General features: G+C 43.0%; 2 protein-coding genes across 9 annotated transcripts in view; one reads left to right on the forward strand and one right to left on the reverse strand.

Annotated features, from left to right (window-relative positions):
* CNOT9 (CCR4-NOT transcription complex subunit 9) overlaps window positions 1-391 on the reverse strand; it is a 13,481-nt gene extending 13,090 nt beyond the window's left edge. The window contains exon 1 of the mRNA XM_075609670.1: window positions 21-391. Within this exon, the coding sequence (XP_075465785.1) occupies window positions 21-44 (24 nt within the window). The 5' untranslated portion in view covers window positions 45-391. The remainder of the gene's footprint in view (window positions 1-20) is intronic.
* Window positions 331-24,159, forward strand: USP37 (ubiquitin specific peptidase 37). Of its 8 annotated transcripts, none has more exons than XM_075609666.1 (24): window positions 331-815; window positions 4,027-4,203; window positions 4,535-4,706; window positions 6,893-6,990; window positions 7,107-7,279; window positions 8,051-8,128; window positions 9,134-9,228; window positions 10,109-10,193; window positions 11,178-11,342; window positions 14,091-14,222; window positions 14,539-14,662; window positions 15,971-16,176; window positions 16,362-16,479; window positions 17,031-17,110; window positions 17,316-17,480; window positions 17,843-17,908; window positions 18,432-18,591; window positions 19,158-19,422; window positions 19,576-19,739; window positions 20,538-20,598; window positions 20,991-21,106; window positions 21,626-21,695; window positions 21,975-22,113; window positions 23,437-24,159. In XM_075609666.1, exons 2-24 carry the CDS (start codon window positions 4,048-4,050, stop codon window positions 23,522-23,524), a joined length of 2,976 nt encoding a protein of 991 aa, XP_075465781.1. In that variant the 5' UTR covers window positions 331-815; window positions 4,027-4,047; the 3' UTR covers window positions 23,525-24,159. The 8 variants fall into 8 exon arrangements, with proteins under 8 accessions (XP_075465781.1, XP_075465784.1, XP_075465780.1 ...); XM_075609669.1 differs by having other exon boundaries at window positions 332-815; window positions 11,175-11,342; window positions 18,522-18,591; XM_075609665.1 differs by having other exon boundaries at window positions 332-815; window positions 17,840-17,908.
* Window positions 24,160-27,268: the final 3,109 nt, after the last annotated feature.

Genomic DNA, 27,268 nt, shown 5'->3' on the forward strand with positions numbered 1-27,268 from the left:
CCCGCGAGTCCGGTACTCACCGCTGCCGTGGCCAGGCTGTGCATGTTCGGAGCCCGGCCCCCAGGCTCCCAACCTTCTCTATCCCGCGCTCCGGTAACTCCCAGCGCGTCACTCCGAGGCCGCGGCGCTGCGTGACCTCTGACCCCACCCCACAATCACCACAACAACAGCAAGAGCTGCATCGCAAAGCCCCGCCCACCTAGCGTCATGACGCCGGCGCGTCACCTCTGACCTTCTCAAAATAACCAATTGACACACAATTAAAATACAAATCTAATCATTTTTAATATTACCGCTTCACTACCGCCGCGGTCTATACATATATATATATAAGTATATATAAAAATGTGCGGGGAGGGGAAAGGACAACAATAAAATGAACGTCATCACCCAGCGCTAGCGCGCCTAACGTCAACAATAGATGACGTCTCTCCCCTCCCCCACAGGCTGCGCCGCTCTCTCGAGAGGAGGATTTTTTTTCTCACAGGTTCCCGCCAATTCGCTCTGACAGGACAGGTTCCGAGCCAACGCGCGCGTGGGGCCCGGGTGGCGGTTTGAAAGAACAACCCCCCTCGCAGAGCGTGGCGCGAGTGGGAAGAGGCGCGAGCCGCTGAGAGAGAGAGAGAGAAGGAGCACGAGCCGCTGAGAGAGAGAGAAGGAGCGCGAGCCGCTGAGAGAGAGGAGCGCGAGCCGCTGAGAGAGAGGAGCGCGAGCCGCTGAGAGAGAGGAGCGCGAGCCGCTGAGAGAGAGGAGCGCGAGCCGCTGAGAGAGAGGAGCGCGAGCCGCTGAGAGAGAGGAGCGCGAGCCGCTGAGAGGTAAGAGGCGCGAGCGGGTGACGGAAGAGGCACGAGCCGCTGAGAGAGAGAGGAAAGGAGCGCGGCAGAGAGGGGATCGGGAGAGGGATCCCGGGGCAGGAGGAGGAGGACGTAGGGTATTACAGGTAAGGGCTGCCCGCAGCGCAGTCCTCCTCATGTGACGGTTGTGGTGTTGGATGGGGAGAGGCCTCCTGTCTCTCGGTCTGCTGTCACTGACTTGTGCTGTGTGTGTGGGGGGGGGGGGGGAGGGGGTTGCGGTGACTTGTGCTGTGTGAGGGGGGAGGGAGGGTGTGGGGGGGGGGGTTGCGGTGACTTGTGCTGTGGGGGGGTTGCGGTGACTTGTGCTGTGGGGGGGGGGGGGGGGTTGCGGTGACTTGTGCTGTGGGGGGGTTGCGGTGACTTGTGCTGTGGGGGGGGGGGTTGCGGTGACTTGTGCTGTGGGGGGGGGTTGCGGTGACTTGTGCTGTGGGGGAGGGTTTGCGGTGACTTGTGCTGTGTGGGGGAGGGTTTGCGGTGACTTGTGCTGTGGGGGGGAGGGTTTGCGGTGACTTGTGCTGTGGGGGGGTTTGCGGTGACTTGTGCTGTGGGGGGTTTGCGGTGACTTGTGCTGTGGGGGGGTTTGCGGTGACTTGTGCTGTGGGGGGGTTTGCGGTGACTTGTGCTGTGGGGGGTTTGCGGTGACTTGTGCTGTGGGGGGGTTTGCGATGACTTGTGCTGTGGGGGGGGGGGTTTGCGGTGACTTGTGCTGTGGGGGGGGGGGGTTTGCGGTGACTTGTGCTGTGGGGGGGTTTGCGGTGACTTGTGCTGTGTGGGGGGGGGGTTTGAGGTGACTTGTGCTGTGGGGGGGTTGCGGTGACTTGTGCTGTGGGGGGGGGTTGCAGTGACTTGTGCTGTGGGGGGGGGTTGCAGTGACTTGTGCTGTGGGGGGGGTTGCAGTGACTTGTGCTGTGGGGGGGTTGCGGTGACTTGTGCTGTGTGGGGGGGTTGCGGTGACTTGTGCTGTGGGGGGGGGGGTTGCGGTGACTTGTGCTGTGGGGGGGGGGGTTGCGGTGACTTGTGCTGTGGGGGGGTGGGGTTGCGGTGACTTGTGCTGTGGGGGGGGGGTTGCGGTGACTTGTGCTGTGTGGGGGGGGTTTGCGGTGACTTGTGCTGTGTGGGGGGGGGTTTGCGGTGACTTGTGCTGTGTGGGGGGGGGGTTGCGGTGACTTGTGCTGTGTGGGGGGGGGTTTGCGGTGACTTGTGTGGGGGGGGTTTGCGGTGACTTGTTGTGGGGGGGGGTTGCGGTTTGTGCTGTGTGTGGGGGGGTTGCGGTGACTTGTGCTGTGTGTGTGGGGGGGTTGCGGTGACTTGTGCTGTGTGGGGGGGGGGGTTGCGGTGACTTGTGCTGTGTGGGGGGGGGTTGCGGTGACTTGTTGCGTGTGGGGGGGGGGGTTGCGGTGACTTGTGCTGTGTGGGGGGGTTGCGGTGACTTGTGCTGTGTGGGGGGGGTTGCGGTGACTTGTGCTGTGTGGGGGGGGGGGGTTGCGGTGACTTGTGCTGTGTGGGGGGGGTTGCGGTGACTTGTGCTGAGTGGGGGGGTTGCGGTGACTTGTGCTGGGGGGGGGTGCCGTGACTTGTGCTGGGGGGGTTGCGGTGACTTGTGCTGTGTGGGGGGGGGTTGCGGTGACTTGTGCTGTGTGGGGGGGTTGCGGTAACTTGTGCTGGGGGGGGGGGTTGCGGTGACTTGTGCTGGGGGGGGGGTTGCGGTGACTTGTGCTGTGTGGGGGGGAGTTGCGGTGACTTGTGCTGTGTGGGGGGAGTTGCGGTGACGTGTGCTGTGTGGGGGGAGTTGCGGTGACTTGTGCTGTGTGGGGGGGGTTGCGGTAACTTGTGCTGTGTGGGGGGGAGTTGCGGTGACTTGTGCTGTGTGGGGGGAGTTGCGGTGACTTGTGCTGTGTGGGGGGAGTTGCGGTGACTTGTGCTGTGTGGGGGGGGGGGTGTTGCGGTGACTTGTGCTCTGTGGGGGTCATACTAAGCACCCTGTGTACGGTATATACACTTTCCCCCTTACCATACTAAGCACCCTGTGTACGGTATATACACTTTCCCCCTTACCATACTAAGCACCCTGTGTACGGTATATACACTTTCCCCCTTACCATACTAAGCACCCTGTGTACGGTATATACACTTTCCCCCTTACCATACTAAGCACCCTGTGTACGGTATATACACTTTCCCCCTTACCATACTAAGCACCCTGTGTACGGTATATACACTTTCCCCCTTACCATACTAAGCACCCTGTGTACGGTATATACACTTTCCCCCTTACCATACTAAGCACCCTGTGTACGGTATATACACTTTCCCCCTTACCATACTAAGCACCCTGTGTATGGTATATTCACTTTCCCCCTTACCATACTAAGCACCCTGTGTGCGGTATATACACTTTCCCCCTTACCATACTAAGCACCCTGTGTACGGTATATACACTTTCCCCCTTACCATACTAAGCACCCTGTGTACGGTATATACACTTTTTTCTAAACACGTTTTTTATTATTTGCATTGAATACCCAAAATTTGCTTGGCTGTTATTACTGTAAGTTTAGAGTGTGTTAATGTATTTGCCGCACTTTACAAAGCATATCTGGGTTTTTTCTAACCCCTCACTTCCATAGAGCCGAAGCAAAGGCCACTGGACTGTAGAGCTTATAGTCTGATTTGGTATCTGGCTCACAGATGAGGAGCAGTTCTCCTATTTCCTCCTATTTCCTTGCATCAAAGTAGTTGTTCTGGGAATCTGACTGACTACTTGCATGTTTTTTTTTGCCTGAAATTGAACTAACTTTTTTCACCACAGCAGTAAACCTGTTATGTGGACTTTTGATGATAAATACTTTAACTACTGGTAGTCCTCGTTTTGTGACGTTTCGCTTTCAGTCTGATACATTTTCTGATGGCGCATAATGCAGTAAAAAAAAACACGCATTATCCGCCGGTATTGTATTTTGATCTAAGATTTTACTGCTGTGCTCGGTTTTCCATCATGTTCTATGTGTAGGATTGTTTGAAAAGTCAATGATTAAGATGGCATTTTGTATTTAATTCCTAAAATGCACTTCTGTATTTTTGATTTTGGTGAAATTAATTTGAACAGAATGCATCTTCTTTTCAAACAAAAAGCTATAAAGGATTTTGATTTCCCATCTTCTATGTTTTCTAGGCTTACATTTTTGGAATACAAATGGCTTCTCTCTGTCTGCGTGGTCCAATCCGGGTCCACAGTCTCAATGTGGGAACATCGAAATGGAAGGAGGGCAGCTGTGAAATTGTTGAAAAGGACAACAAATTCAGCCTGGTTGTAAAATACAATGCTGGAGGAATGCCAGCTAAATTTCAGGTAAGATTAGTCTGACGTATTTTTCATTTGAAAACACTATTATGTGTCTTTACAAATGTGTTTACAGAATACAACACATTTCTGCTGGCGCAAAACTTTAGATTGCAAGGAGTAGTTAACCCGTTTGTTCTTAGTAGTGCATCTTGGATCAGAAAGAAAAGAACATGAGGAAATAAATATTGGTGCCAGCCTTGTCCTTTCTTTTATATTTACCTTGAGGTTGTGTTGCAGCTGCTGTAAAGTATACAGTTTTGAATTGGTAATTGGCATAAACTAATTGCATAATGGTCTAAGACATTGTTGTCATTTAACCAAGCTTTTCTTTTTGTAGCTAAATCACAATATCAAAACAGTTGTTCTGAGACCCGTTGGGATGAAGCAGAGTCGATTGATGCTTACCTTGAAAGATACCAGTTCTCTCACCATAGATAAGGTTCCATGCAAGGATGCTGAGGAGTTAAAACACTTCCTGGAGTCGGTTTCCCATGAGAAAGGTCTTACAGGTAGGCATCCTTCTAGTCCAGTCCTCATCTACATTTTTACCTCCGTTACACAGACATTTCTTGGATAACGTTCACCTGTGCGTCAAAATATTGATAGTTGTTCCCAGTCTAAGACACGCATTTTAACTCACTCAAGAAAGTGTTGCAAATAGTGCAGAAGCCGTTCTGTGTTAATGCAGAGTACCTTGTTCCCAGATTTATTTATTTTTCTCCTTTCAGAAAGCAACTTTCTTTTTTGTATAACCTTAGTGTATGATAACCAAAATGTCCACGTCCATGAATTCAAACTTAAATTAGTAAATGTGATCAAACATACAGTAATGCAAGTATTTTTCATTGTTTTCTTGTGGGGGCAAATCTCTACTTTTTTCATATCTCTTATCCCTTACTGATGGTTTTTTAAAGAGATTATTATTATTGTCTCCCTCAGTGACCATATTTTGCCTGGGGATAGTTTTCAAGCAATAGGCAAATGTTTTAAACTTGGTGCTGGGACTTGTGCATCTCCATTTCAAGGTTGGGCCTAGATTTACTAAGTGATATTAAATAATGGCAGTTAAGTGTATTAACTAATAATCTAGTCTGATGTGGAAATAACTCCAATAAATTTGCTCCTTTCAATACGTTAACCAGAGGATTTGAGCCCTAGCTTGTATGCATGCTAAATATACGTATGTATGCCTGTTAAATGTTGGCTCGTATGTGTGCTGACAAGCCTTGTAGTGACTGAAATGGTTTGTCGAGAAAAAGGAATAAGTAACAGAGAAGTTTGGACTGGAATAATAAAACACTACAGAAGTGCTAGAAGCAGCATTAACATGGGGCGGAGCAAACACCCTCCGTGCCCACAGAGAAGAATGGAAGAACCTGCAGCATCAAATGGAGTAAAGAGGAGCTCGAACTCTTAATAAATGACGGAGATGATCAAAATGAAAATTTGACTATGCTTCAGGATCACAACAGCTGAAGAAAACAATGTGTGCAGCATATTAGCCGAAAACTAATGTTTTGAGACACTCAGACAGAACCGTGACAATGCTCAAAAAGATAACAGCAAGCAGAAGTTAAAGGAAAAGCTTTCACAGCTGCCAAAACAATTGGTAGTGATCCTCCAGCGTTGCATGTCCTCAGTCCCTATGAGGAGTGCATAATTAAGATCTTCAGTTCATCGCTAGTTATTGGTCTTCCATCACTTATATAAATGTGTTCTGTTAGAAGAGCCGGGTGAGAAAGTAGTGTTTTTACATTCTATTTTACTGATTTTATGGATTCCATTTTTCCCCCCAATACTAGCTTTGTTTCTGCCATGGTATGTCCTATCTGTAGTGTATTAAAATCAGTTTAAGTGAGGTGTGTATTACTGAACATATACACTATGTACTTTCAGCAATACTGGTTTGCTCAGTATAGGTGGTACAACATTCACATATAGAGCAGAAAAGTAAAGAAGCGCTCCCAGTGGAAAGTGTGAGGAAATAGACTAATATTTTCATGCAAGAAGAGTAGCACTGCCAAGTGAATCACAAATGGCAAATTTGGCCCATATTTAAGTCTATTGCATCCAATTTTTGCATAAGAGTAAAAAATAATGCTAAACCTTTAATACATAAATTAAGATTAACATTGTATTATTTTAGTGAACAGGGCATTCCTTAACCTAAATCATATAACCTGAACACAACGTTATATATGCTTATGCCAAGCGTTGACTTTTTGGAAATGATCAGACAGCTGGAAATGTTTTTCTTGAGATTGGAAAGTTACTTTATTTTGCAAGCAAAAGGTTGTATTTTATTAAGTCTATAAAAAGACCGTAAACTCATTTGTCTCAACATCAAATTTTCAACTACTGTAGCTTTTTGATCTGTTGCCAGGTTGTGTATTGAGCGATGAAGATATCCTCTGGGGTGATGCATCTTCTTTATCGTGTCCTTAACTTTTTGAAGACTTTCATAAAGCCTCCAACTTTTGTTATAAGTTTATTAGAAACTAGGCCTCCTCTGACCCTCCTGAATTGATTATAAATTAGCGTACAATAAAAACAAAAAATACATTGATCTTGGGTCGGGTAGCGTGGCAAGACCCGTCTCTGTATTGTTTTTACAGATCTAGATTTTGGGTAGCATGTAATGAATGCAGGGCAGGCTCTATTTATAAGATCAAATTAATTTTCTTTTCCTTATTAGTGAAACCTACCCAAGGGTCAGGCAGCTTTGGGGGAGTTTTGGGGAACAGGAGTACACAGAGGGAAGCAAACCGACAGATGTCAAACAACAAAACTCAGGTATGCAAAAAAAAATTGTTGCTCTTTTTCTCTTCAAACACATTGTATCTCTTTCCCTCTTCCAAATTCTGCCTCTTTATGCAATATCATGGTAGAGTTTCTGTTCTTGTATTTAGACACCTTCCAAACGAGTCAACTTTGACAAGGATGAAACTCCTATCAGAAAGCCACTCAGCAGCACTGGAAGGACACCAGTTAAAACCTCACCCGGAAGTATCATGTCTTCAAGTCGGAGCAGTATTTCCCCTACTACGTCTACTCCCCATCGGACTGGTCTGATGGAGAACAGGTACTGATAACTCTACAGACTTGCACTTTACTATCTCACAGATTTACCTAAAGTAGCTCTAATATCATCATCCGCATATAGAAGAATAGTCTGCAACTACATTTTGTGTCCAGAGTAAGTCATTTTTGCAATAATGGAATTTCAGGTGAAATGCCAGAAACTGTAAGAATATATTATCATCTGAGCAGAAAACAATTGCAAGTGTCTTATGTTGATTCAGGATTTTAATAACTATTTTGGTTTTAGGATAAATGAGAATTTTAGGCTTTTGATTTTGTTGTTTTTTCCTTTTTAATGAGCATAAAATGATGAGCAGGATCCCAAAGACAAAGCTCTGGACCCAGAATTGTCATTTACTAAAATGTACTTCACAAGTGTAGAGAATAGTAATATAAAGGTTTGTTTTTTTACAGAGAAACAGTATATTTTGTGTAAAGCCTTCGATCGGGAGGAAGGATAAAAATTGTATTCTTCCAGGCAAAAAAAATAATTATCGGAGTCAATTTAAAATAAAAGAAGCTCAAATTGTCACATTGTATGACAATAAACATACTACATTTACGCTGCTCAATTCAGTATTTCATAATTAGAATTAAAATGGAGCACTAAAAACAGTTTCTGTTACAGTCTTAGTACAGTGTCTGTTAAACTTTCTGATAATTAATCAATTCAAATCCACATTTAATTGTCTCTTAAATTGATGCGACAGTATGATCTATTTCAGAGATTTAGGGTTAACCTGGGTTAACCCGCATTGTTTTTCACTCACAGGAGTGAAAAAAGGAAACGAATGCAGACTTCAAGCCCAGAGATAAACGAAGATTACCCTAAAGAGAATGATTCATCTACGTATGTTGTGGCTCAAAACTTTCATTCGTCAGATGGGTCATGGGTGGCGTAGTTTGGGCTTTGAATATCTCTGGCTTATGGTTATCCCTCAATATAAGAACTAATGGTTCTATAAAATACAAAATGATGGCATCTCACTTTAGCCTTCTGAAGAATTAAAAAAAAAAAAAAAAAATCTTGAACAAAACCTGTAATTATCCAGCCTTAAAGCTACAGTGCCACTTGCTTGGCTGCTGAATGAAAGGGCGCTTTTATGTAACACTGACCTAGTGGGGGCAGTGGAGACGGCCATAGAATGTTGCAGGCTCAACCTTTGCGTGACTTCCTAAGTACATTCTATAGATCTACAGACCAAGAAGAGGCAAAGTGCCTGCATCTTGCTGCCGCACCACCCCTGATGAAATCTTGCCTGGCTGTGTCTTCAACAGGGGTGGCCAACTCCAGTCCTCAAGGGCCACCAACGGGTCAGGTTTTCAGGATATTCCTGCTTCAGCACAGGTGGCTCAGTCATTGACTGAACCACTGATTGAGCCAACTGTGCTGAAGTAGGGATATCCAGAAAACCTGACCTGTTGATGGCCTTTGAACATTGTAGTTGGCCACCCCTGGTCTACAGCATACAGTAACCAGCAATGGGTTGGGTTAATTCTTTTAATGCTTTCTGAAACAAAAATGTAGGTTGATTGGGTAGCATTGCTGCTTTTAAAATTGGTATTTACAGAACAATTGAGTGAGATGTAGCATTGTGGAGAAACTTCTGTGTAAAGATGAGATTTTCAAGCACCTGTGAAACTGTAATGCACGGGGTCCGTATTACGCATGTGTAACTCATTAACAGGAAGGGTATGTTTGCATGGTTCTTATCCCACAAATGCCATGACATGGCAAGCTTGTACTGTTTTACTTCATTCATTTTTTATATACAGGTGTCCATTTTTATTTTGGATGATTTTCAGAAACCTAACCTGACGCTTTCCCCCCCCCCCCCTATAAATAAATCTCTAGCACGAACAAGGCATTGACAGACCCAGGACGTAAATTTTTAAACAGCAGTCGTGAGAAACAGTTGAATCTAAAGCAGTGTGAGGAGAACAGACAAGGTACGTGTGCTTTTCAGCAGCAGGTTTAGAGGTACTGTATAGCAGGGGAGCGCAATCCCTTTTTTTCCCCTGCACACCCCTGCTGGATGTCTCCCTCTCCTTGCGGCCCCCAACCCCTCCTTACCTTGGTTCTGGCGTCATGACATCATGTTGCCATGGCAACACAACATCACATGACCCGCGTTGCCATGGCGATGCGTCACCAGAAGCCGTCTGAACCAAGGTAGAGATGTTACAGAGGCTTTCCCCGGCATTTAATTTAAATGCCTTTTGGGAAGCGCGAAGGGCCTCTAACCCCCCACCCCCTGCAGAGAATCTCGTGCCCCACTAGTTAAATGCCTTTGGGAAGCGCGCAGGGCCTCTAACCCCCCACCCCCTGCAGAGAATCTCGTGCCCCACTAGTTTGCGCACCCCTGCTGTATAGCATAGTTTTGTGAAAATATTTGCTTGCTGTGGATGTTTATGTAACTTAGTCTCTGGTCTAGGTCCCATCTCTTATAGTTACATAGTAGATGAGGTTGAATTCGATGGACATATGTTAAATTTAGACAACCGATGCATATCCTATATTATCCAGAAGGTGGCCTGCAACATATTAATCTGCATTGAAGTCTTGGATGTAATATGTACACAAAACAACAAAAATACCTTATTTATTAGACACTGGGGTATGTTGTTTATATCCGCACTTTATAGTGAAATGTATTTATAAAAACGTGTAAACCAGTTAAGGTAGTAATAGAAACCTCTGGTTCATGGGAATAGATTAGGACCCACAAACATTCCAATTAAAAAGTAATTCAGTTGAATGTTTTTGTAGATCTCTTTTTCTACTTAATATTGCCAGTAAAACATATCCTTACTGATTTTAATCTTACAGGGTTAATGCCGCTGCAGTCGTCAGCATTTTATGGTAGCAGGTTGACGCCAAAGGATTTCCCCACTGGTAATGTTTCCCTGGACAGGTAATGCTTTGTCAGTAGTGCGCTGCTTGGCCTCCAGCAAAAAAAAACATGCTTTCTCCCCCACCCCCCAGTTCTCTACCAATAAATACACATTACAAGACATGCTGTAACCAAAATACAAGAGTATTAAACTCTAATGGGATGAATAGATTTAGTGACCAATATCTAAGGTCTTGCCTAAGGGAACCAAATGTTACAGGAATTATGTAAATTATTCATGTATTTCATACACCCGTGTAACAGGTTTTTTTTTTTGTTTTATGGACTATTGCCTTTCTTTTGGTAATATAGCAGTCCATATACACTGGTAACATTTTTAGGATTTAGGCCATATAAAAATGATGGCTCACGTTTACTCTAGAGCAGGGAAGCTCACTCCTTCTTTTTTTTCTTTTTTTTTCTTCCCTGCGCCCCCTTGCTGGCTGTCCCCCTCTCCTCGTGCCCCCACCTACTTACTTTGGCTCTGGCATCATGCCGTCACATGACCCCGCGGCGTAATTTGACGCTGCATTGCCTTGGTGAAGCAGCACCATGAGCCGTCTGAACCAAGGCAAGGAGAAGTTTACTGAGGCCTTGCAGCTCCACCGGCATTAATTTAAATGCCTTTGAGAAGCGTGCTGGGCCTCTGTAAATCCCGCCCCCCCCCCCCCCACTTTGCGCACCCCTGCTTTAGAGGAAATTTAATATTTTTAATTCAGCGTGCATAAAAACTGCTGATTATTAGCGTGCACTTGCTTTCCCAAATGCCCTTGAAGAGTGTTGTCATCTATAGAGAATACATAGTTTCTAAAACATGCGTTTTTTTTTCCCCCTTATTACCAAGCGCACATGCTATAAAATGTTTCCTTGGACTATCCACACTTGTTGAAATTGGCATATTATCCAAGTTGCAAAAAGGTGCTCCTGATCTTCGATGCACGTACACAGAGCAATCAACTTACATGTGTATAAAAACTGTCGCATTTTCATTTCAACTTGAAGCAGGTCATCTGGGTCGAATCAGCCTCACTCTGCTAAGAGAAGCCTAGTGCTCGCATCACAACCTATCCCTCTATCTGTGAAAAAACTGCGACCCAATCAGGACTACACTGGTTGGAACAAACCAAGGGTACCACTTTCCACACACCCTCAACAACAGCAACTGCAGGGGTAGGTGTCCTATTCGTTCTTATTATTGGGCGTTTACTTGAGAATGAAATTAGCTCTGAACTGTGTAATACTGATGCAGCGGCCGTTATTCGAACACATCTCGACGCCGATTTTGAGTTCTCTGCTGTTCCCCACGCAGCATGAACGCGGCTAATCGCCCCAGGTACCCGCGCTTATCGCGGATGTTTTGTTTGAATTTCATGGATTCTGTTTCTTCGTTTGCAATAAAATGGATGAATTGTAATGTGTACAGTACTGTGCTACTGTGTTGCTGTGCTACTGTGTCACTATACTACTGTGCTGCTGTGCTGCTGTGCTGCTGTGTCAATTTCATGTTTTTAATAGCCAGAACACTAAAATTTGTTTTTCTGCACTCGCCGCGCTCGCATCTCAGTGCGGGGAGGCTGGAATTCATCCCGCGGTTTCAAATCGGGATTCCGATGTACATGACGCGTGAAGTGTTCGAATAACTGCCGCTGCATCAGTAGATCCTTGTATTCTGCTGCAGTCGTACCAACACACGTCTTTATTTGGTACTTACATAGTTACATAGTAGATGAGGTTGAAAAAAGACATAGGTCCATCAGGGAGAAGGAGTAGCTCAGTGAGTAAAGACACAGCGTGGCACTGAGAGTTTGAAGCAGGGGAGCCTGGTTCAATTCCCAGTGTCGGCTCCTTGTGACCTTGGGCAAGTCACTTTATCTCCCTGTGCTTCAGGCACCAAAAACATAGATTGTAAGCTCTACGGGGCAGGGACCTGTGCCTGCAAAATGTCTCTGTAAAGCGCTTCGTATAACTAGCAGCGCTATACAAGAACATGCTATTATTATTATTATCAAGTTCAACCTATGCTAAATTTAGACAACAGATACTTTATCCTATATCTATACTTGTGTAGTTCTGTTTTATACTTATGATTTACCCCCACTTCAGCTTAATTGTGAACAAAGGAAATGGTGCTGCAAGGGGCATGTGACCTAGTACACAAATAGACAGACAGAACACCTGCAGATAGCACTCTGATCTAGTATGAATTGGTGATTTGCTTAAAATATCTTTATTAAATGACAATGTCGTTAAAATATTGGGGTTTATAACAATGATTAAATGATACCAAGTGTTGCTAACTCTTGGAAGAAGTATATCCAGAGGAGTATATAGTGATATGTTAATATCCAGTGTTGGGATATTCATGGCCCTAGTATTCCTCATATGGAGTAAATGGGCTAGAGGTGTATGCTGATGGAACGGCAGTTTAGAACCACATATGTAGTGCCCCAGTAATAGAATACTAGTAGATGCACTGGTTAATGGGACCTGTACTTTGCTGCTTACGTACTGCAGCTAATAGTACATTATAGACTTGATTGGGCAAAAGATATGTTGCTATCACCAGTGTATATAGATGGTGGTACGTTAGTGCAAGTTGATAGTGCTTTACACGTGTGAACCCCAGGTGTGTAGTAACAAGTCTTGAGTAAACACTAGTATATATGGATAGATTACTGGTAAGTATGGTAGCGCTGCTGAGACTCCTGCATAAACAAATACCGAGTTGTCAGCTGAGTACTGCTCCTTATAGGGTTAATATACCGGTCAACTGTAAAAGACCTTCCCCTAGTTGGTGCAGTACCCCTCATATGTGGTGATGGTCTGGCACTCCAGAGGTTAATTGCTGGATGGAGTGCCGTTTTGCTCAATGTGTTGTACCCTATGAGCTTAATGCTGTAGTAGGAGATTAGCATTCAGGCTTCCTAAGTTGATATTGTAATAAACTGCCAGATATACTGTGTGCCGTTCCTGATTGGTGACTCTTAAGACCGTCAGGTCTAAAAACAGTCCATTAATGTACACGAGCTGAGCCACGCTGACTTCCTTAATCACACTGAGTCACGTGTTGCCGACGCGCGCGTTTCGCGAGTGCTTTGTCAAGGCTATGGTAATCAGTATATACTCCTCTGGATATACTTATTCCAAGAGTTAGCAACACTTGGTATCATTTAATCATTGTTTTAAACCCCAATATTTTAACGACATTGTCATTTAATAAAGATATTTTAATTAAATCACCAATTCATACTGGATCAGAGTGCTATCTACAGGGGTTCTGTCTGTCTATTTGTGTACTTGTGTAGTTCTGTACAATATTTACAAGTAATAAAGGATTCCAACCATTAGTATACTGGCATCAGTGAAGGGCGTAGAATATAGTGACATTTATCTTATTCTCTTGACCGTAATGACCGCTGGTGTCTTATTACTCACTTGCAAAATGAGGTGCTGCAATGTACATGTTGAAGCCATTCTACCCGGTCATTTCCTTAATGAACCAACTAATGGCAGCAGCCGCAGGAACGCATACTAAATAAGTTGGGGGGGAGGGGGTGTTTTCACCCAACGGTTTCACTCTTATTTCAGGCCTTTGTCCAAAATTAGGACCACAACATTGCATGCAATAAACCAATTTTGTGTATGTAACCCTCTGGTTTGGTGTGCTGCTTTTTTGTTACTTTGTTTTTTAGGGATTGATTTATCTACAAAAAACGCCATTTAAAAAAAATATATATGTATATATTATACATACAGATGTAGCCAAGGTTATTTCAGCCGTTCATAACGCAGAATATTGTTATAATGCAGAATATCACAGATTTTCCATAGAATTCCGTGACAGTGATGACGCAGAATATCTTGCCATCAGAATATGGGGTGCTGTTACTTATATTTCATTTTTTGTTTCTCTTTCAGTTTTTCCAATTTGGGTAATACCTGTTATATGAATGCCATTTTACAGTCCCTGTTTTCCATCCAGTCGTTTGCCAATGATATACTAAAACAGGGAGTTCCTTGGAAGAAAATTCCATTTAATGCATTAATCAGGTATGTACCAGCCTGCGATGTCTTGTGGGCGAATCCCATCCCTGGCATGAAACCAAAGTGTTCTATTGTGTAGCTGTACAATGTCCTGTTATAGTATTCATGTATTATCATGTTGTTACTACTTTGAAGTCATTTAAGAACTTTTGATCTTTAAGGTATCTTATTCCACAATTAAAAGGGTTAATTTATATTGAACTTGGTTGGAAGATACTGCACACGCAGCACCATATAAAAAACATAATTTTGGTCACGGCAGACTTTACAGTATTTCGGCTTCTTCTGTACTATCTCTAACGCCTGCCATTCTGTGTAACAGGCGTTTTGCCTTTCTGCTGGCCAAGAAAGACATCTGCGGCCCTGAGGTGAAGAAAGAGCTGCTGAAGAAATTAAAAAGCGCCATATCTGCCACTGCTGAGAGGTTTTCTGGTTACATGCAGAATGTAAGTGCTAGTTAGACACCTTTAAACCCCTGAATACACACATTTGCCATGGATCTGCCTCCCGGTCGCTCTTGCTTCACTTATCGTACACCACACGTCAGGAACAATTTACCAGTGTTTCACACTTTAAAGCAGTCGTGCCGGTGCCGGCATCTCTGCAGCCAGGGAACTTGTTTTCCAAAATGGCAGAGTTTAAATGTCCTGTGTCACTTGGGCCCATAGGAAGCAGTGATGTGATCTGGTGCGGCTTCCTAAAGGCCTGTGTGACTGGGACATTTAAACTCCATAGATATCGGCACCCCCTATGGAAGTAAGCATGTCTGGAAGCAGGGGGTCCCTGGAGCTGAAATTAACGCAGATCCGCTGCGGAGACCCCCTACTTTCAAACCTGTAATAAGAAGGACAAGGAAACCTGTATTGCTGCTTTAAACATCTTTATATCTAACTTATGTCAAATTATTATTGTGCACACTGGATATAGTTGAAAACGTTTTTAAAAATAAATGTATTGCACATTAGTCGCAGTAACACACACTTTTAGGAAAATTCTCTGTAAAAACTAGTAGTGCTGTCAAGTGCGAGAGCCTGTATTAGTTCCTGTATTAGTTTCCACCGCAATTGAACATGCTTTTTGCAGATATTATGTAGGAATAAACGGAACACAATCTGTTTTGACTCTAAAGTGATTATGACCAAAGAAAAGGGCTTTTATTAGTAATTGCTGTCCTACCATGTGGGCAGCATACACTACAAGTCACCTATACCTACTTTTTTGTAATACGTACATACATTGGACTATTTAGTCGTACGTGAGTATAATATTAGACAGAGTGCAGTAAACGGATCTCAGGGTGATTTCTTCATCATCCTTCTTTGGTCATAATTATGTCATATGTTCTCTGTATGCACCAGTCCGTACTATCGGATATTTGAATAGGTGAGCGGTGAGGTCTAATTGTGTTGACTCTGAAGTGTCCTATAGCTGTCATCACTATCTTACGGCTTCTCATAGAGCAGCAGAATCGCGTTACTTGCAGTGAGTAGGTTAAATGCATGTACTTAAATGAGGATGCTTTTCTCTGTAGTTTTAAGTATAACTAACTGTTTATTAGTAGTAATCAGTGTTTTTGTTAAGGTTACTTTTTCATTACAGTATTTTGTTTTAATTGCATATAGAACGTAGAGAAGCAAGTTTTATTTGTGTATATATTGACCAGATTGGTGTAAATCGCCCACTTTTGATTTTCATTTGCTTTCAGTCTCTGAAATTCGCATTGGTTTAATTGTTTGCTTCCATTGCTGTTTCAGGATGCCCATGAGTTCTTGAGTCAGTGCCTGGATCAACTGAAGGAAGACATGGAGAAACTGAACAAAACTTGGAAGACTGAACCTTCCTCGGGAGACGATATTTCGGGTGGAAAGGCAAATGATGACCTTGCAGCAACGCGTGTGTATACATGTCCTGTTGTCTGCAACTTGGAGTTTGAGGTGCAACATTCTATCACCTGTAAAATGTAAGAACAGATTAATAACTATGATATGTTGGGGTTTTTTTGGGGTTGTTATAAAGGTTCGTGTTGTATTTTGTAATGTTAACTGAACATATGGTGTGCAGTCCATCATGCACTTTGCATCCAATAAGAAGTCTAGCAGCACAGGAGTGAATGTTTTATAATCCATGCTTTATTCATTTCTATAGGTGTGGTGAGACCGTTACCAAGCGTGAACATTTTAATGACCTTTCTATTGACCTTCCTCGAAGAAAGAAACTGCTGCCTCCACGGTCCATACAGGATTCCCTAGATCTCTTTTTCAGGGTATGTTCATGGAATACAATAACATATTTGGATAAGGTCTTTCTTTGCCTTTTCACCTTCTATGTCTTTTATTTCTTTTTTTAATTCTTTCCACTCTCCTGTTTGGTTAGAGAGCATAGTACCTCTTTATTCAAGCTTAGTTGGTAAAATGACTGGTATAGCCCAAGTTTTAAGTCACAAAATGACATCAACCATTCAAAATAAAATACATCGGTATAGAACTATATTGGTACCGTTTTTTTTAAACTTCTCAAAGCTCACCCTAATGATTATTTAGGAGATGGTGTGGGGTTTATACACACAACACTTGATTAAATGAATTGCACATAGTGCACACTTGCCGATCAGTGTACATGCAGTGAAGCAGTTATTTTCATTTTCCTTTGGGTTATCAGTTTGTATTGTTGGTGTAATCAAATGTATCTGTCATATTTTTAGACTGCTTATGTTAGCCTTCGATAACTTTACGATATCTTCCTAGTTATACAAATGCTAGGGAATCTGTCAAGTACTCCGAAGCACAGGACATTCATTTTTTTTTTCCCCCACAGATGGAAGATATTGAATACTCTTGTGAGAAGTGTAATGGAAAATCTGCTACAGTGATGCATAAATTCAGCAGGCTACCCAGGCAAGATCTGTTCTCCACTGTCCTGTACAAACCCAAGAATGTATTGTAGGCAGTCAGCTTTTGATTGGCCTAAATTGCTGCCTTGTGTTTAGTCTCAGACATCACCCATTGACAATATGTACATGTATACCCTGTATTCCAATAGAATATAGACTACTTATTGTGAATACATTCTCCTAAGTGTGCTTTTTTTTTTTTTAACCAGGGTCCTTATACTTCATCTGAAACGATACAGTTTCAACGTAGCTCTGTCTCTTAATAACAAAGTGGGCCAACAAGTAATCATCCCACGGTATCTTACACTGTCATCGCACTGCACAGAAAGCACGCGGCCTCCTCTGTCGCTGGGCTGGAATACACAAACTGCAATGTAGGTCCGCCTGCGGGAAATATCACTGCTGTCCTTAAACATAAGGGAGGGGCAGAGTAGCTAATTTTGTGTGTGTGTTGCATTTCTGGGTTGGAAACATCACTGGCCTGTCCCTGGCCCTTTGGCGTTCATTATCTGTTGGTAACTCCAGAGTTACAGGGGGTCTTTAAAAAAAACAAAAAAAAATGATGGATCATAGACCATGTGATCGTTGTGTGTCTTGCAAAACATGTTTGCTGTGATAAGCTGCTCAGTGTTGGGACCTTTCAGTCACTGTCTTTATTAAATACTGTATTATCTCTGTTTGCTCATTAATGTAACCGTTCATGGTATTTCATTTGATTACTTATTTTGTGCAGCAGCTCACGACCATTAAAAGCATCACAAATGGTGAATTCCTGCACTGTCGCCAACTCATCCCCTGCAAGGTAAGTGGGTAGAAACAATTATTTTTTTATACGATGTATTTTCTTCATGAAAAACTATTCTGTGATTTTTACATTGTTGGTGGATACTATTTGTAAAATGAGGGAAGTATAGCGGTTAATACGCTATGTGAACCATTTTTAAAAAGTTGTACCGTCCTTTTTGTCATCTTATTGTAAGCAGTGCATCTTCATAAGACTGCTTGCATGAAAAATGTTTTTCCCTTTACATCAGGAGTTGGCAATTCCAGTCTTCGAGGGTCACCAACAAGTCAGGTTTGCAGGGTATCCCTGCTTCAGCACATGTGGCTCAGTCATAATGGTTGAGCCCCCTGTGCTGAAGCAGGGATTTCCTGAAGATCTGTTGGTGGCCCTTGAAGACTGGAGTTGGCCACAATATACTTCTCTCCTGGGATCAAACTCCCCTTTTTTTTTTAAACAGACATATATTCAGTTAGTTTTCCATTTTTAATCTGTTCTACATGCAACTAAAGGTGATTGCAGCGATCTTTATTATTGTGCTTAGGAAACATGCATTTAAATCAACGAGCAGCTTGCCAATTTGCCTTGATTCAGAAAGTGAGGATGAGCAACTGAAGCGCTGTCTTTCCCATAGCCAAACGGTCTGTGACATGCCACCGAGAGAGCAGCAGCTGCCGCCGGCGCAGCCAGAAGACCAGGACAAGGTCAGAACCTTTTACACTATAAATATTAAAATTAAGCAATATGTAAAACAGTCATGGTTTTTATTTTTTATAATTTAAACGCCATTCTTTGACCATAAACTGCTTTCATAAGAGAAATTACATTAATTTAAAGGGACAGTCCCACCTAGTGGGAAGCAGTGGGGTTGCCGTAGCTGTACCGCATTTATTTCTGCTCTGGGGAGATGACCCCATAGAGACGGAGGTGCCATTGATACTTCATGGAGGTTTAAAACCCCTGCGACACGGGCACTGAGAAGGCACGACATTGCGACTCCTTATTGTCCCGCGTGATAATGGAGATTTTAAACTCCTTGTTTCCCCTGGAGGGGGTCGCCAAAGCTGAAATGAATGTGTTTCAGCTCCAAAGAACCCCTGCTTCCTACAGTATCTCGCAGGCACTATAAGCACGGCCTTATACAGCACAAAATAACAAACCCGCCATCTGCTGGCCCTTGAAGTAATTTCTCTGCCTCCTTTTTGTATGTTTTGTATTTGTTATAACTGCTGCTAACCCTGCACCTTATGTATTCGCTTGGTGGATAAAGCGACCCCTCGTTGAGGACACAAAGTGCTCCGAGCTCGGAGACCCTTGCTTTGAAGGCTTGAATGATGAAGAATTGGTGGCAGCAGTCCTGGAGATGAGCAAAAGGGAAGCCTCTTTGTCTGTGAGCCATGATGATGATGAGGAGGAGGAGGAGAAGCCCACCAGCAGCCCAGACACAGGCTTTGGGGGAGATGATGATGTGCAGGAAATGACTGATAACCCTGAGCATGTGGAGGAGGAGAAATCGAAGACCATAAAAGAATCAGGTGTGCATAGAGGAAAAGCTAGTTCTGCTGTTGGGCCACGTATAGCAGAGACGTGGGCTGCACCTGCCATGAAGCAGTATATTATATATTCCAAGTCTTCAGTTCCCCCATGTCATTGACATCTTTAATATACTCTGTGACCCGCTGTCCTAGGCATGGCTCACTTTACTGACATCTCCAAGGACTTCGATGAGAACAAGGAAAACAAAACCCCTGAAGGCTCCCAAAGTGAGGTAGATTGGCTGCAGTATGACCAAGAGAGGGAACGTGAGGAACAGGAGCTGCAACAGGCGCTGGCACAGTCTCTTCAGGAGCAAGTAAGACCGATTCTCAACATTCATCACTTTTCTGGTGTAAACAGACTGAGTATTTTAGCTCTTACAGCAGCAGTTTCAACTACTTATGTGTTTTTTTGCAGCATGGGAGCCAGGTTTTCCTCTGGAGCTAAACTGCTCATGGTTTCTTAGATTCTTACCTGTGTAGCTACGAGTTTTATCCACCAAGGGGAACTAAAAATGGCTACCAAATCTCATGTCCCTCAGGCCAATAGGAAGCCGCAGCATTTTTCGTTGCGACTTTCCATTGGATGGCCATTTAAATGCCCTGCTTAAAAACCGGTGACTACACCAGTAAACATCTTAGGGATTGGAGGGGGGGGGGGGGTGTTACCGTTCAGCTGTGTAGGACCCCTGGTTTCCATGCTGTAAAAAAAATAGATGGTGACTAAGAATTTCCTTCTCTGCATTACCAGAATATTTTATTTTTGTCTTTTTAGAGAGAGAGCCCCACTTTGCTCTTTATTGCACATAAACACATTTTGCGCCCGCACGTAATGCCTATATCACTTTTACTTCTACCATAGTTTTTTTGCTATATATTTGTAATGTGTAATATTACAATTGTGACAACCGTCTTGATTCCATTTTTGTGTCTTTTTAAACAGTTGAAGTTGAACGTTTAAAATGCAATAGCACTGGTGCGATCTTGTATATATGCATATGTATCTTTATTTATATAGCGCCATCCAGGTACACCGCGCTTCGCAGCAGTAATACACGTGACATAGTAATATAACACACAATGGGAATAAGCGCTTAATTCTTCCATTGTTATAGGAGGCTCGGGAAATGATGGAAGATGACGACCTTAAGAGAGCAACTGAATTAAGTTTACAAGGTAAGATTTCCAACTAAGATTAGTAAAGGGGAACGTGTTTAATATTTCATCAATGAAGTGCTAAATATGGAAAACCTTACCTGAAAAGTACACTTACCTTCCCTTGGTCCGCAAGATATTTGATGCAAAGGCAATTTTACTACTTTCTGTGCTAAGTCTAATGGAGATGAGGTTCTGAACTGGGCTTGATGTCCTTTCCAGGAGCACACAGACAAGTTAAACATATTTTTATTTTATAGTGCACAGGACTGCACATGCATGTGAAAGCTTTGCAAGGCAATGACTCATAGACCATCATTAGCATGCAAATCCTTGTGTAGTAGTGCACAGGGGTTTTTAGTACTATGCTCATGATGCAAAAAATAGCCCTTTATCCTGTATCTGTGATGCAGAGTTTAACAGCTCGTTACTGGACGGGACGGTCTCTGACGAAGATTCTGGAAACGAGGATGTTCTTGACATGGAGTACACAGAGGCTGGTGCTGAGGAGCTAAAGAAAAATGCAGAGGTGGGCTAACTGAAATCCAACTCGCCCAAGTCCTTCAAATGCCTTTAATTACCTAAAACTCCTCTCTAAACACGAGTGCAGCTTTAGCATTTACATACATTGCCTCGTTTCTTTACACCAGAAATGCAGATGCCCTCTGAACAATATATAAAGCGATTTCTGAAGTGAAATAAAGATGTTTACATTTTAAACATTTGTTTCATAATTTTACCTTATTTAATAATTTTCACATTCTAGGAAGGCAGTGTATTGAAATAAATTATGTAGATTTTTGAATAAGGAAAATGCAGCTTTTGAAGGTCCACATTCCACACACTTTGAAGTTGCAGGAAAGTGAAACCTCTCCATGCCTTCTGTGCTATTATTTGTGCTATTTTCAGAATTTCTAGAAATGTTCGTTTAGACCTGGAAGAGTAACAGGCAATGTCACTGGATATGGAATCCTGCTGCTTGTCTGTGAATGTGTTAGATGTGGGTACAGCAGTCTAATGGAACCAATGCATACCTGTTTTCCTGCAGGTTGGAGAGCTTCTCCATTCTTATCGCCTCATCAGCGTGGTCAGCCACATCGGAAGCTCCTCGTCTTCTGGTAGGGTCATTTTCTGAATGGGTCCGTTCTTGTCGGCCTGCTTTTAATATTTTGTATATAGTTTTTCCAAAAGAGCCACCAAGACCCAATTTTTGAATTACTCTGATCGTTCAGAAAGCTGCTTCTGCATTTATCCACTTTTGTTAGTCACACTAATTTGGGTCCTTCATGTCTTGAGGACATCTTTGTGCTTTAGTATACCATTAGTGTACTACATTTTGTTTTTTAGTTCCATGAAAAGTAATTTTGTTTTTTCTCCCCCTATTCATGCTTTGTCAGGTCATTACATTAGCGATGTGTACGATCTAAAAAAGCTGGCTTGGTTTACGTACAACGACCTGGCAGTGTCTAAGACGCAGGAGACTGCTGTGCAGAGGGATAGAGACGGGAGTGGCTACATTTTCTTTTACATGCACAAGTAAGCGTTTTGCTCCCAAGGATTTATTGAAACACACTACTTCTGGCCATTTCATTTATGGTTTGTAAAAAAAAAAAATTATATAGTTGTAATAGTTATGAAAGGAGTTAATTTAAATGTATAATTATTAGTCTTCCCGAATAAGGCAGCTGAGTATTCCTTAAGGCAAGAGTTCTCAACTCCAGTCCTCAAGAACCCCCCTCCCTTCCCAACAGGTCAGGTTTTAAGGATATGCCAACTTCAGCACATGTTGCTCAATCAGAGGCTCTGTCTTCAACTGCTGAAGGTATGGCATCCTGAAACTGACCTGTTTTGGGGGGGGAGGGGTGTAGGGCTGGAGTTGAGCACCCGTGCTCTGAACATCACCACCTCAACCACCACCACTCCAATCCTCAAGACCCCCCCCAAACAAGTCAGGTTTTCCTGATTCAGCACAGGTGGCTCAGTCTTTGACTGAGCCACTGATTGAACCACCACCTGTGCTGAAGCTGGGATATCCTTAAACATGACCTGTTTGGGGGGTCTTGAGGACTGGAGTTGAGCACCCCTGCCTTAATCATTTCAGTGTGTGATGACTTCATTGCTTAAAACCAGCACTCTAGTGGTCCTGTACACAGATGTAAAGAAACTATGGAGACAGATCTTTCGACTACTAAATAGGATTCTGGGAATTCCAGCTACACTGGGCCCCTGGATGGCCTTACTAAATAACCCAATTCATGGTATTCCTAATAGAGAGAGCAAACTCTCTCCATATTCTGTCGGCTGTGTGCTGCAGCATAGCGGCCACAAGGAAGAAGCCAGCCCCAAGCCTCCAAGCGGTAATAAAAAGAATATGGCAGACCTTTATACTATAAAAAAATGACAGTGATCCTTAATGACTCCTTGGAAAGGTTCATGGCAGTGTGTGGGAACCATGGCTGTAAGCGGTGAGAGCGACAAGGATAGATTCAAGATTCTGTACTATATAGGAAATCTAAAAATAGAGTTGTACAGTTGCAATGATAATGTCATAATGTCATAATGTCATAATGTGTTGTACCAACTGTGATGAATGTAAAGCTACTTGTGCCTCCCCCTGTACCCACATACCCCTCCACTTTTTATTTCTGTATCCACCTAACCCCCAATCCCCTTCTTCCTTTTTGTACCCCATAAATGTGACCAAAATACATTTTTAAAAAAAACACTAAAATGATTAGAAGGGCTAATGTCTTTACTAGACCTCTTGTAGCATCAAATGCAATGTTATGCTGTTCTAAATTAGTGCGGTTGTCTAACATTCGAGAACAACTTTTCTTAAAGGCCTTTTATTTTTTGCAGGGAAGTTTTTGATGAGCTTGTTGAGACCGAAAAGAACTCGCAGCCTGTTACCATGGAACCCAACAGACCGGCCAGGCCGCCCCTGTGAGACACGGAAGCACCGAACTCTACATTTGCACTGCTCCTTGAACCTAAAAGCCAATTTGGACATGAAAATAAGACTTGTTGCTACGTCTATCCAGCCGCCACGCTGTGGCTAGTCAAAAGCACATATTGTGGTGATGCCCTGGAAAGTACAAGCTATTTACTTTTTCCCACACCGTGATGGTACATTTAACTTTGAGATGTTGCAATGATTTGGGAACAAGACGCACTGGTATCTTACAGACGGTTTCTAGCGCAATGATCTATGGAGAGATGGATAAAACAAGGCCTCATTCAGCTGCAGAATTGTGTATTGCAAAGTTGAACTTGTTACTTGGAATAGTTTTTTTTTTTTTTTTTTAATCTGTCCTTTTCAGCAATACGACCGGTTTCCCAAAGGGCCTCAAAAACCTTGCTTCGAAAGGCAACTCTATGACACTACACTGTTACAGCACTTCATTTTTACCAATGGAGGCTGCTTGAATTTGTAATGAACTACTGTGTATCTTTGTGTGCAGTCTAAAGACTGGTAATGGTGGTGCTGTTGAATGGATTGTTAATGTTGCAGTCTGTTATTTTAATGGACAATGCCTTTTTTTTTTTTTTCCTTTATTCTGAAAAATACATTTATATTATATAGCTCTATCTTTTGTTGTTCATTTATAATTGGACTGTTGCAATGAGACAGCAAATAAAGCGCTCTTTCCCCACACCTACTAAATAAAAGCAGTCGGAAGGGGGATCAGAAGTGTCTCCCTGCAGCTGTCACTAGAAGTTGTTTCGTTTTTTTCTCTCCCAACTCTTTCTTTCTTGCATAAAGTGCCAGCCCGATCAAAGGTTGAAGTGTTGACAATCATCACCCCGACGAGACCTTAGAAAAGTGTTTTCATTGAATATATGTTGGTTTGGAAGCATTTGAGGTAATAGTTTTGTAGTTATCAAAGCTTGTAATCATCTAATTTTGTCTGTGTACGGGTTTCCCCTCCTTATCCATTTTCTTGAGTCTCTCCCATGAATCGGAGTAATGTTGGGTATTCCACATTCATGGCAGATATTCACATATTGAGTGCCAGGCTGCAGGCTCCTATAACTGATCAAGGTACTTGGGTTTCATATTAATAATAATTTTTTTGACACATTGCCCCTGCCATATTGCTGTTCTGCAATATTTTTTTGTCTGAATAGTCCACATAAGTTGTTGAGGTGTTCATGTTTTTGGTACAGATGTACATATTCTATGATATTTAACTATTTTAGGCTGTTTTTGTTTGTTCTGAAAAGGTTAAATGATACTGTTATGTTTTAGCCACTATGTTTTAATGTCGAGAGGTTTCAGCAGGACACTTTTATTCATATACTTTAGGTACACCAAGGATGATCGTAATTTCACTATTTAGTCCCCCTTTGTAAGCCATATAGACTATTTTATCAAAATGTTAATTAAAAGTATGACATGCTTACACCATACAGGTTATTATTAGAAAACTGATTTATACCGCTGAACAAACCTCTACAGTACACAATCTAAGAACTATTTATCTTATGTTTATTTTTGCTTAGGTAAATATGAAAAAAAGCCTAAAACATTAAACTGCAAAATGAGTCACAAATGCACTAGAGTTGAAAAGTACTGTGTGTGTGCGTGTTCGTGCGCAATGAGAATTGGAAATTGTTAAAACAGTTTATAGTCTGTCCTCATGTAGTTCTCATTTATGCAATATTACTTTTTATATATGTGGGCAGCTAATCTTTGCCATTGGATACATTGGAAATTCACAGCCCAGAGTAGTTTACTTTGTAGTAAGTGGTGGTGGAAGGACATGGTTTTGATTTTATTATTCCATTTTTGCAACAGTATTCATTTGCTTCCCTACTCCCCCAGAACTGGATCAGTGGGGAGCAGTTGTAAGTATGGAGTCTCCCATTGACTAAAACACAAAGCACCACTCAGAAAAATACCTGTTAGAAGGAATCACAACTCCTGAAGAAATACAGTGCACATTTGTGTGCTATGCATCAAGCTTGGTTACCGTTTGTAAATTGATTTGTATATCTTGGTAAACAACATTAGATGAATCAGTCCCATATAATCCAAATCTTTGTTTCCAGGAGAGATTACTTGTTTTTTTTTTTTTTTTTCAATTTTATATTTTATTAATTTTTCAAAAGATACAGATGTTTTTGCACATTATAGAACACTTCACAAGCTCTGTAGCTGGTCCATATCTGTCTGAACTGACACGATGCAAACACCAATCCCACATCCAACATGCACAGGGTTGGGGGAAAGACACATTGGGGAAGAGAGGTATTGGGGGGGGGGGGGTCACCAAGGAGCTTCAATCCAATGCCATCCTTGGCACGTCTCTACACTTCTCCATCCTCCTTTTGATTCTGGTGCGGGAGACCTCTGCAGCTTCTCATGCCTTCGCAAGCTTTTTATATATAGAAGTTTTGCCTTAACTTCCCAACCCAATCGTTCCTTATCTAGGCCCGTCGCTATACCTCCGCCTCCTCCCTGAGTGCCGTCTCACAGGAGAACTCACTTATTCCTATCATAGCCAGATGGAGGCATTGCTCGCCCCTGGGATGTCTGTGCCAACCACGGCAACCAGACCTTTTGGAAATTTGAGCCAGTGTCGTTGACCAAACTTGTCAGCTTCTCCATCTGGCAGGCAAACCAAATTCTGTTCCGAATCTTTTCAATTGTTGGCATCGTGTTCTGTTTCCACAATGCTGCGGTCTCACACCTCATTGCCGTTGCAAAGTGAACGATCATTTTGTTACCTGCCCGTGACACCTTCCAATGGCTTGTTTAGCAGAAACAGCCAGGGATCCTGGGGAATTTCGAGGCCCAAGATCCTCTGTAACCAATCCCGAATCTGTTCCCATATTGGGACCAAACGAGGGCAGGACCACAGCATGTGCAACAAGTCTCCTGGCTCTCCACATTGTCTAGGACACAAGGGGGAGTAACCTGGTACAAATTTAGATAATCTGACTGGGGTGAGATACCACCTCATTAATACCTTATATGAGTTCTCCTTTAACGTCGTGCAGATCGAACTCTTTGCTGCCGCCTCAAATATCTTTGTCCATTCCTCGTCCTCTAACGTCCTCCCTAATTCTGCCTCCCACTGCGTCATGTAACCTAGTCTCAGTCCGTGGCTGTTACCAGGATCGATCACCTCCCCATACAGTCTAGATGTGAGTCCTCCTGTGTCGTGCACAGAGCGTCTCAAAATTTGTTACCTTAGGACGATTATGTGTTTGGTATAAAATGCCCTGATCTGGAGGTATCTAAAAAATTCAGTGTTGGGAATGTCCTTATCCGACTGAATTTGGCTAAGTGTTTTGAGTGTGTTCCTGCCCTCCAGATCCTTCAATCTCCTGTACCCTCCATCCCTCCAACATGTAAACCCCCCTTCCATCCCCGGGGCAAAATCTGGGTTCCCCCACAATGGGGCCATCAGCGAGTGCCTCGTAGTCAGAGCACATCTAAATTTAGTGGTCTCCTAGATTGCAATTGAGTTGTTCATTGAGGCTGGCGGTTTCTTTATCTCTGAGCCGAGATTTTGGGTACCAAATTAAGTTACTAATTTCTAGTGGGGTGCATAGTTCGCTCTCTATGCCCACCCATCTGCGTACTTTCGGATCTAGATGCCATTGGATAATTTGACTTAATTGGGCTGCTCTATAATATGAGAACAAGCAAGGTACCGCCAGTCTGCCTGTGTTTTTGGACCTC

This window comes from Ascaphus truei, chromosome 7 (genome assembly GCF_040206685.1).
Source record: "Ascaphus truei isolate aAscTru1 chromosome 7, aAscTru1.hap1, whole genome shotgun sequence".
Classification (NCBI taxonomy): Eukaryota; Metazoa; Chordata; class Amphibia; order Anura; family Ascaphidae; genus Ascaphus; species Ascaphus truei.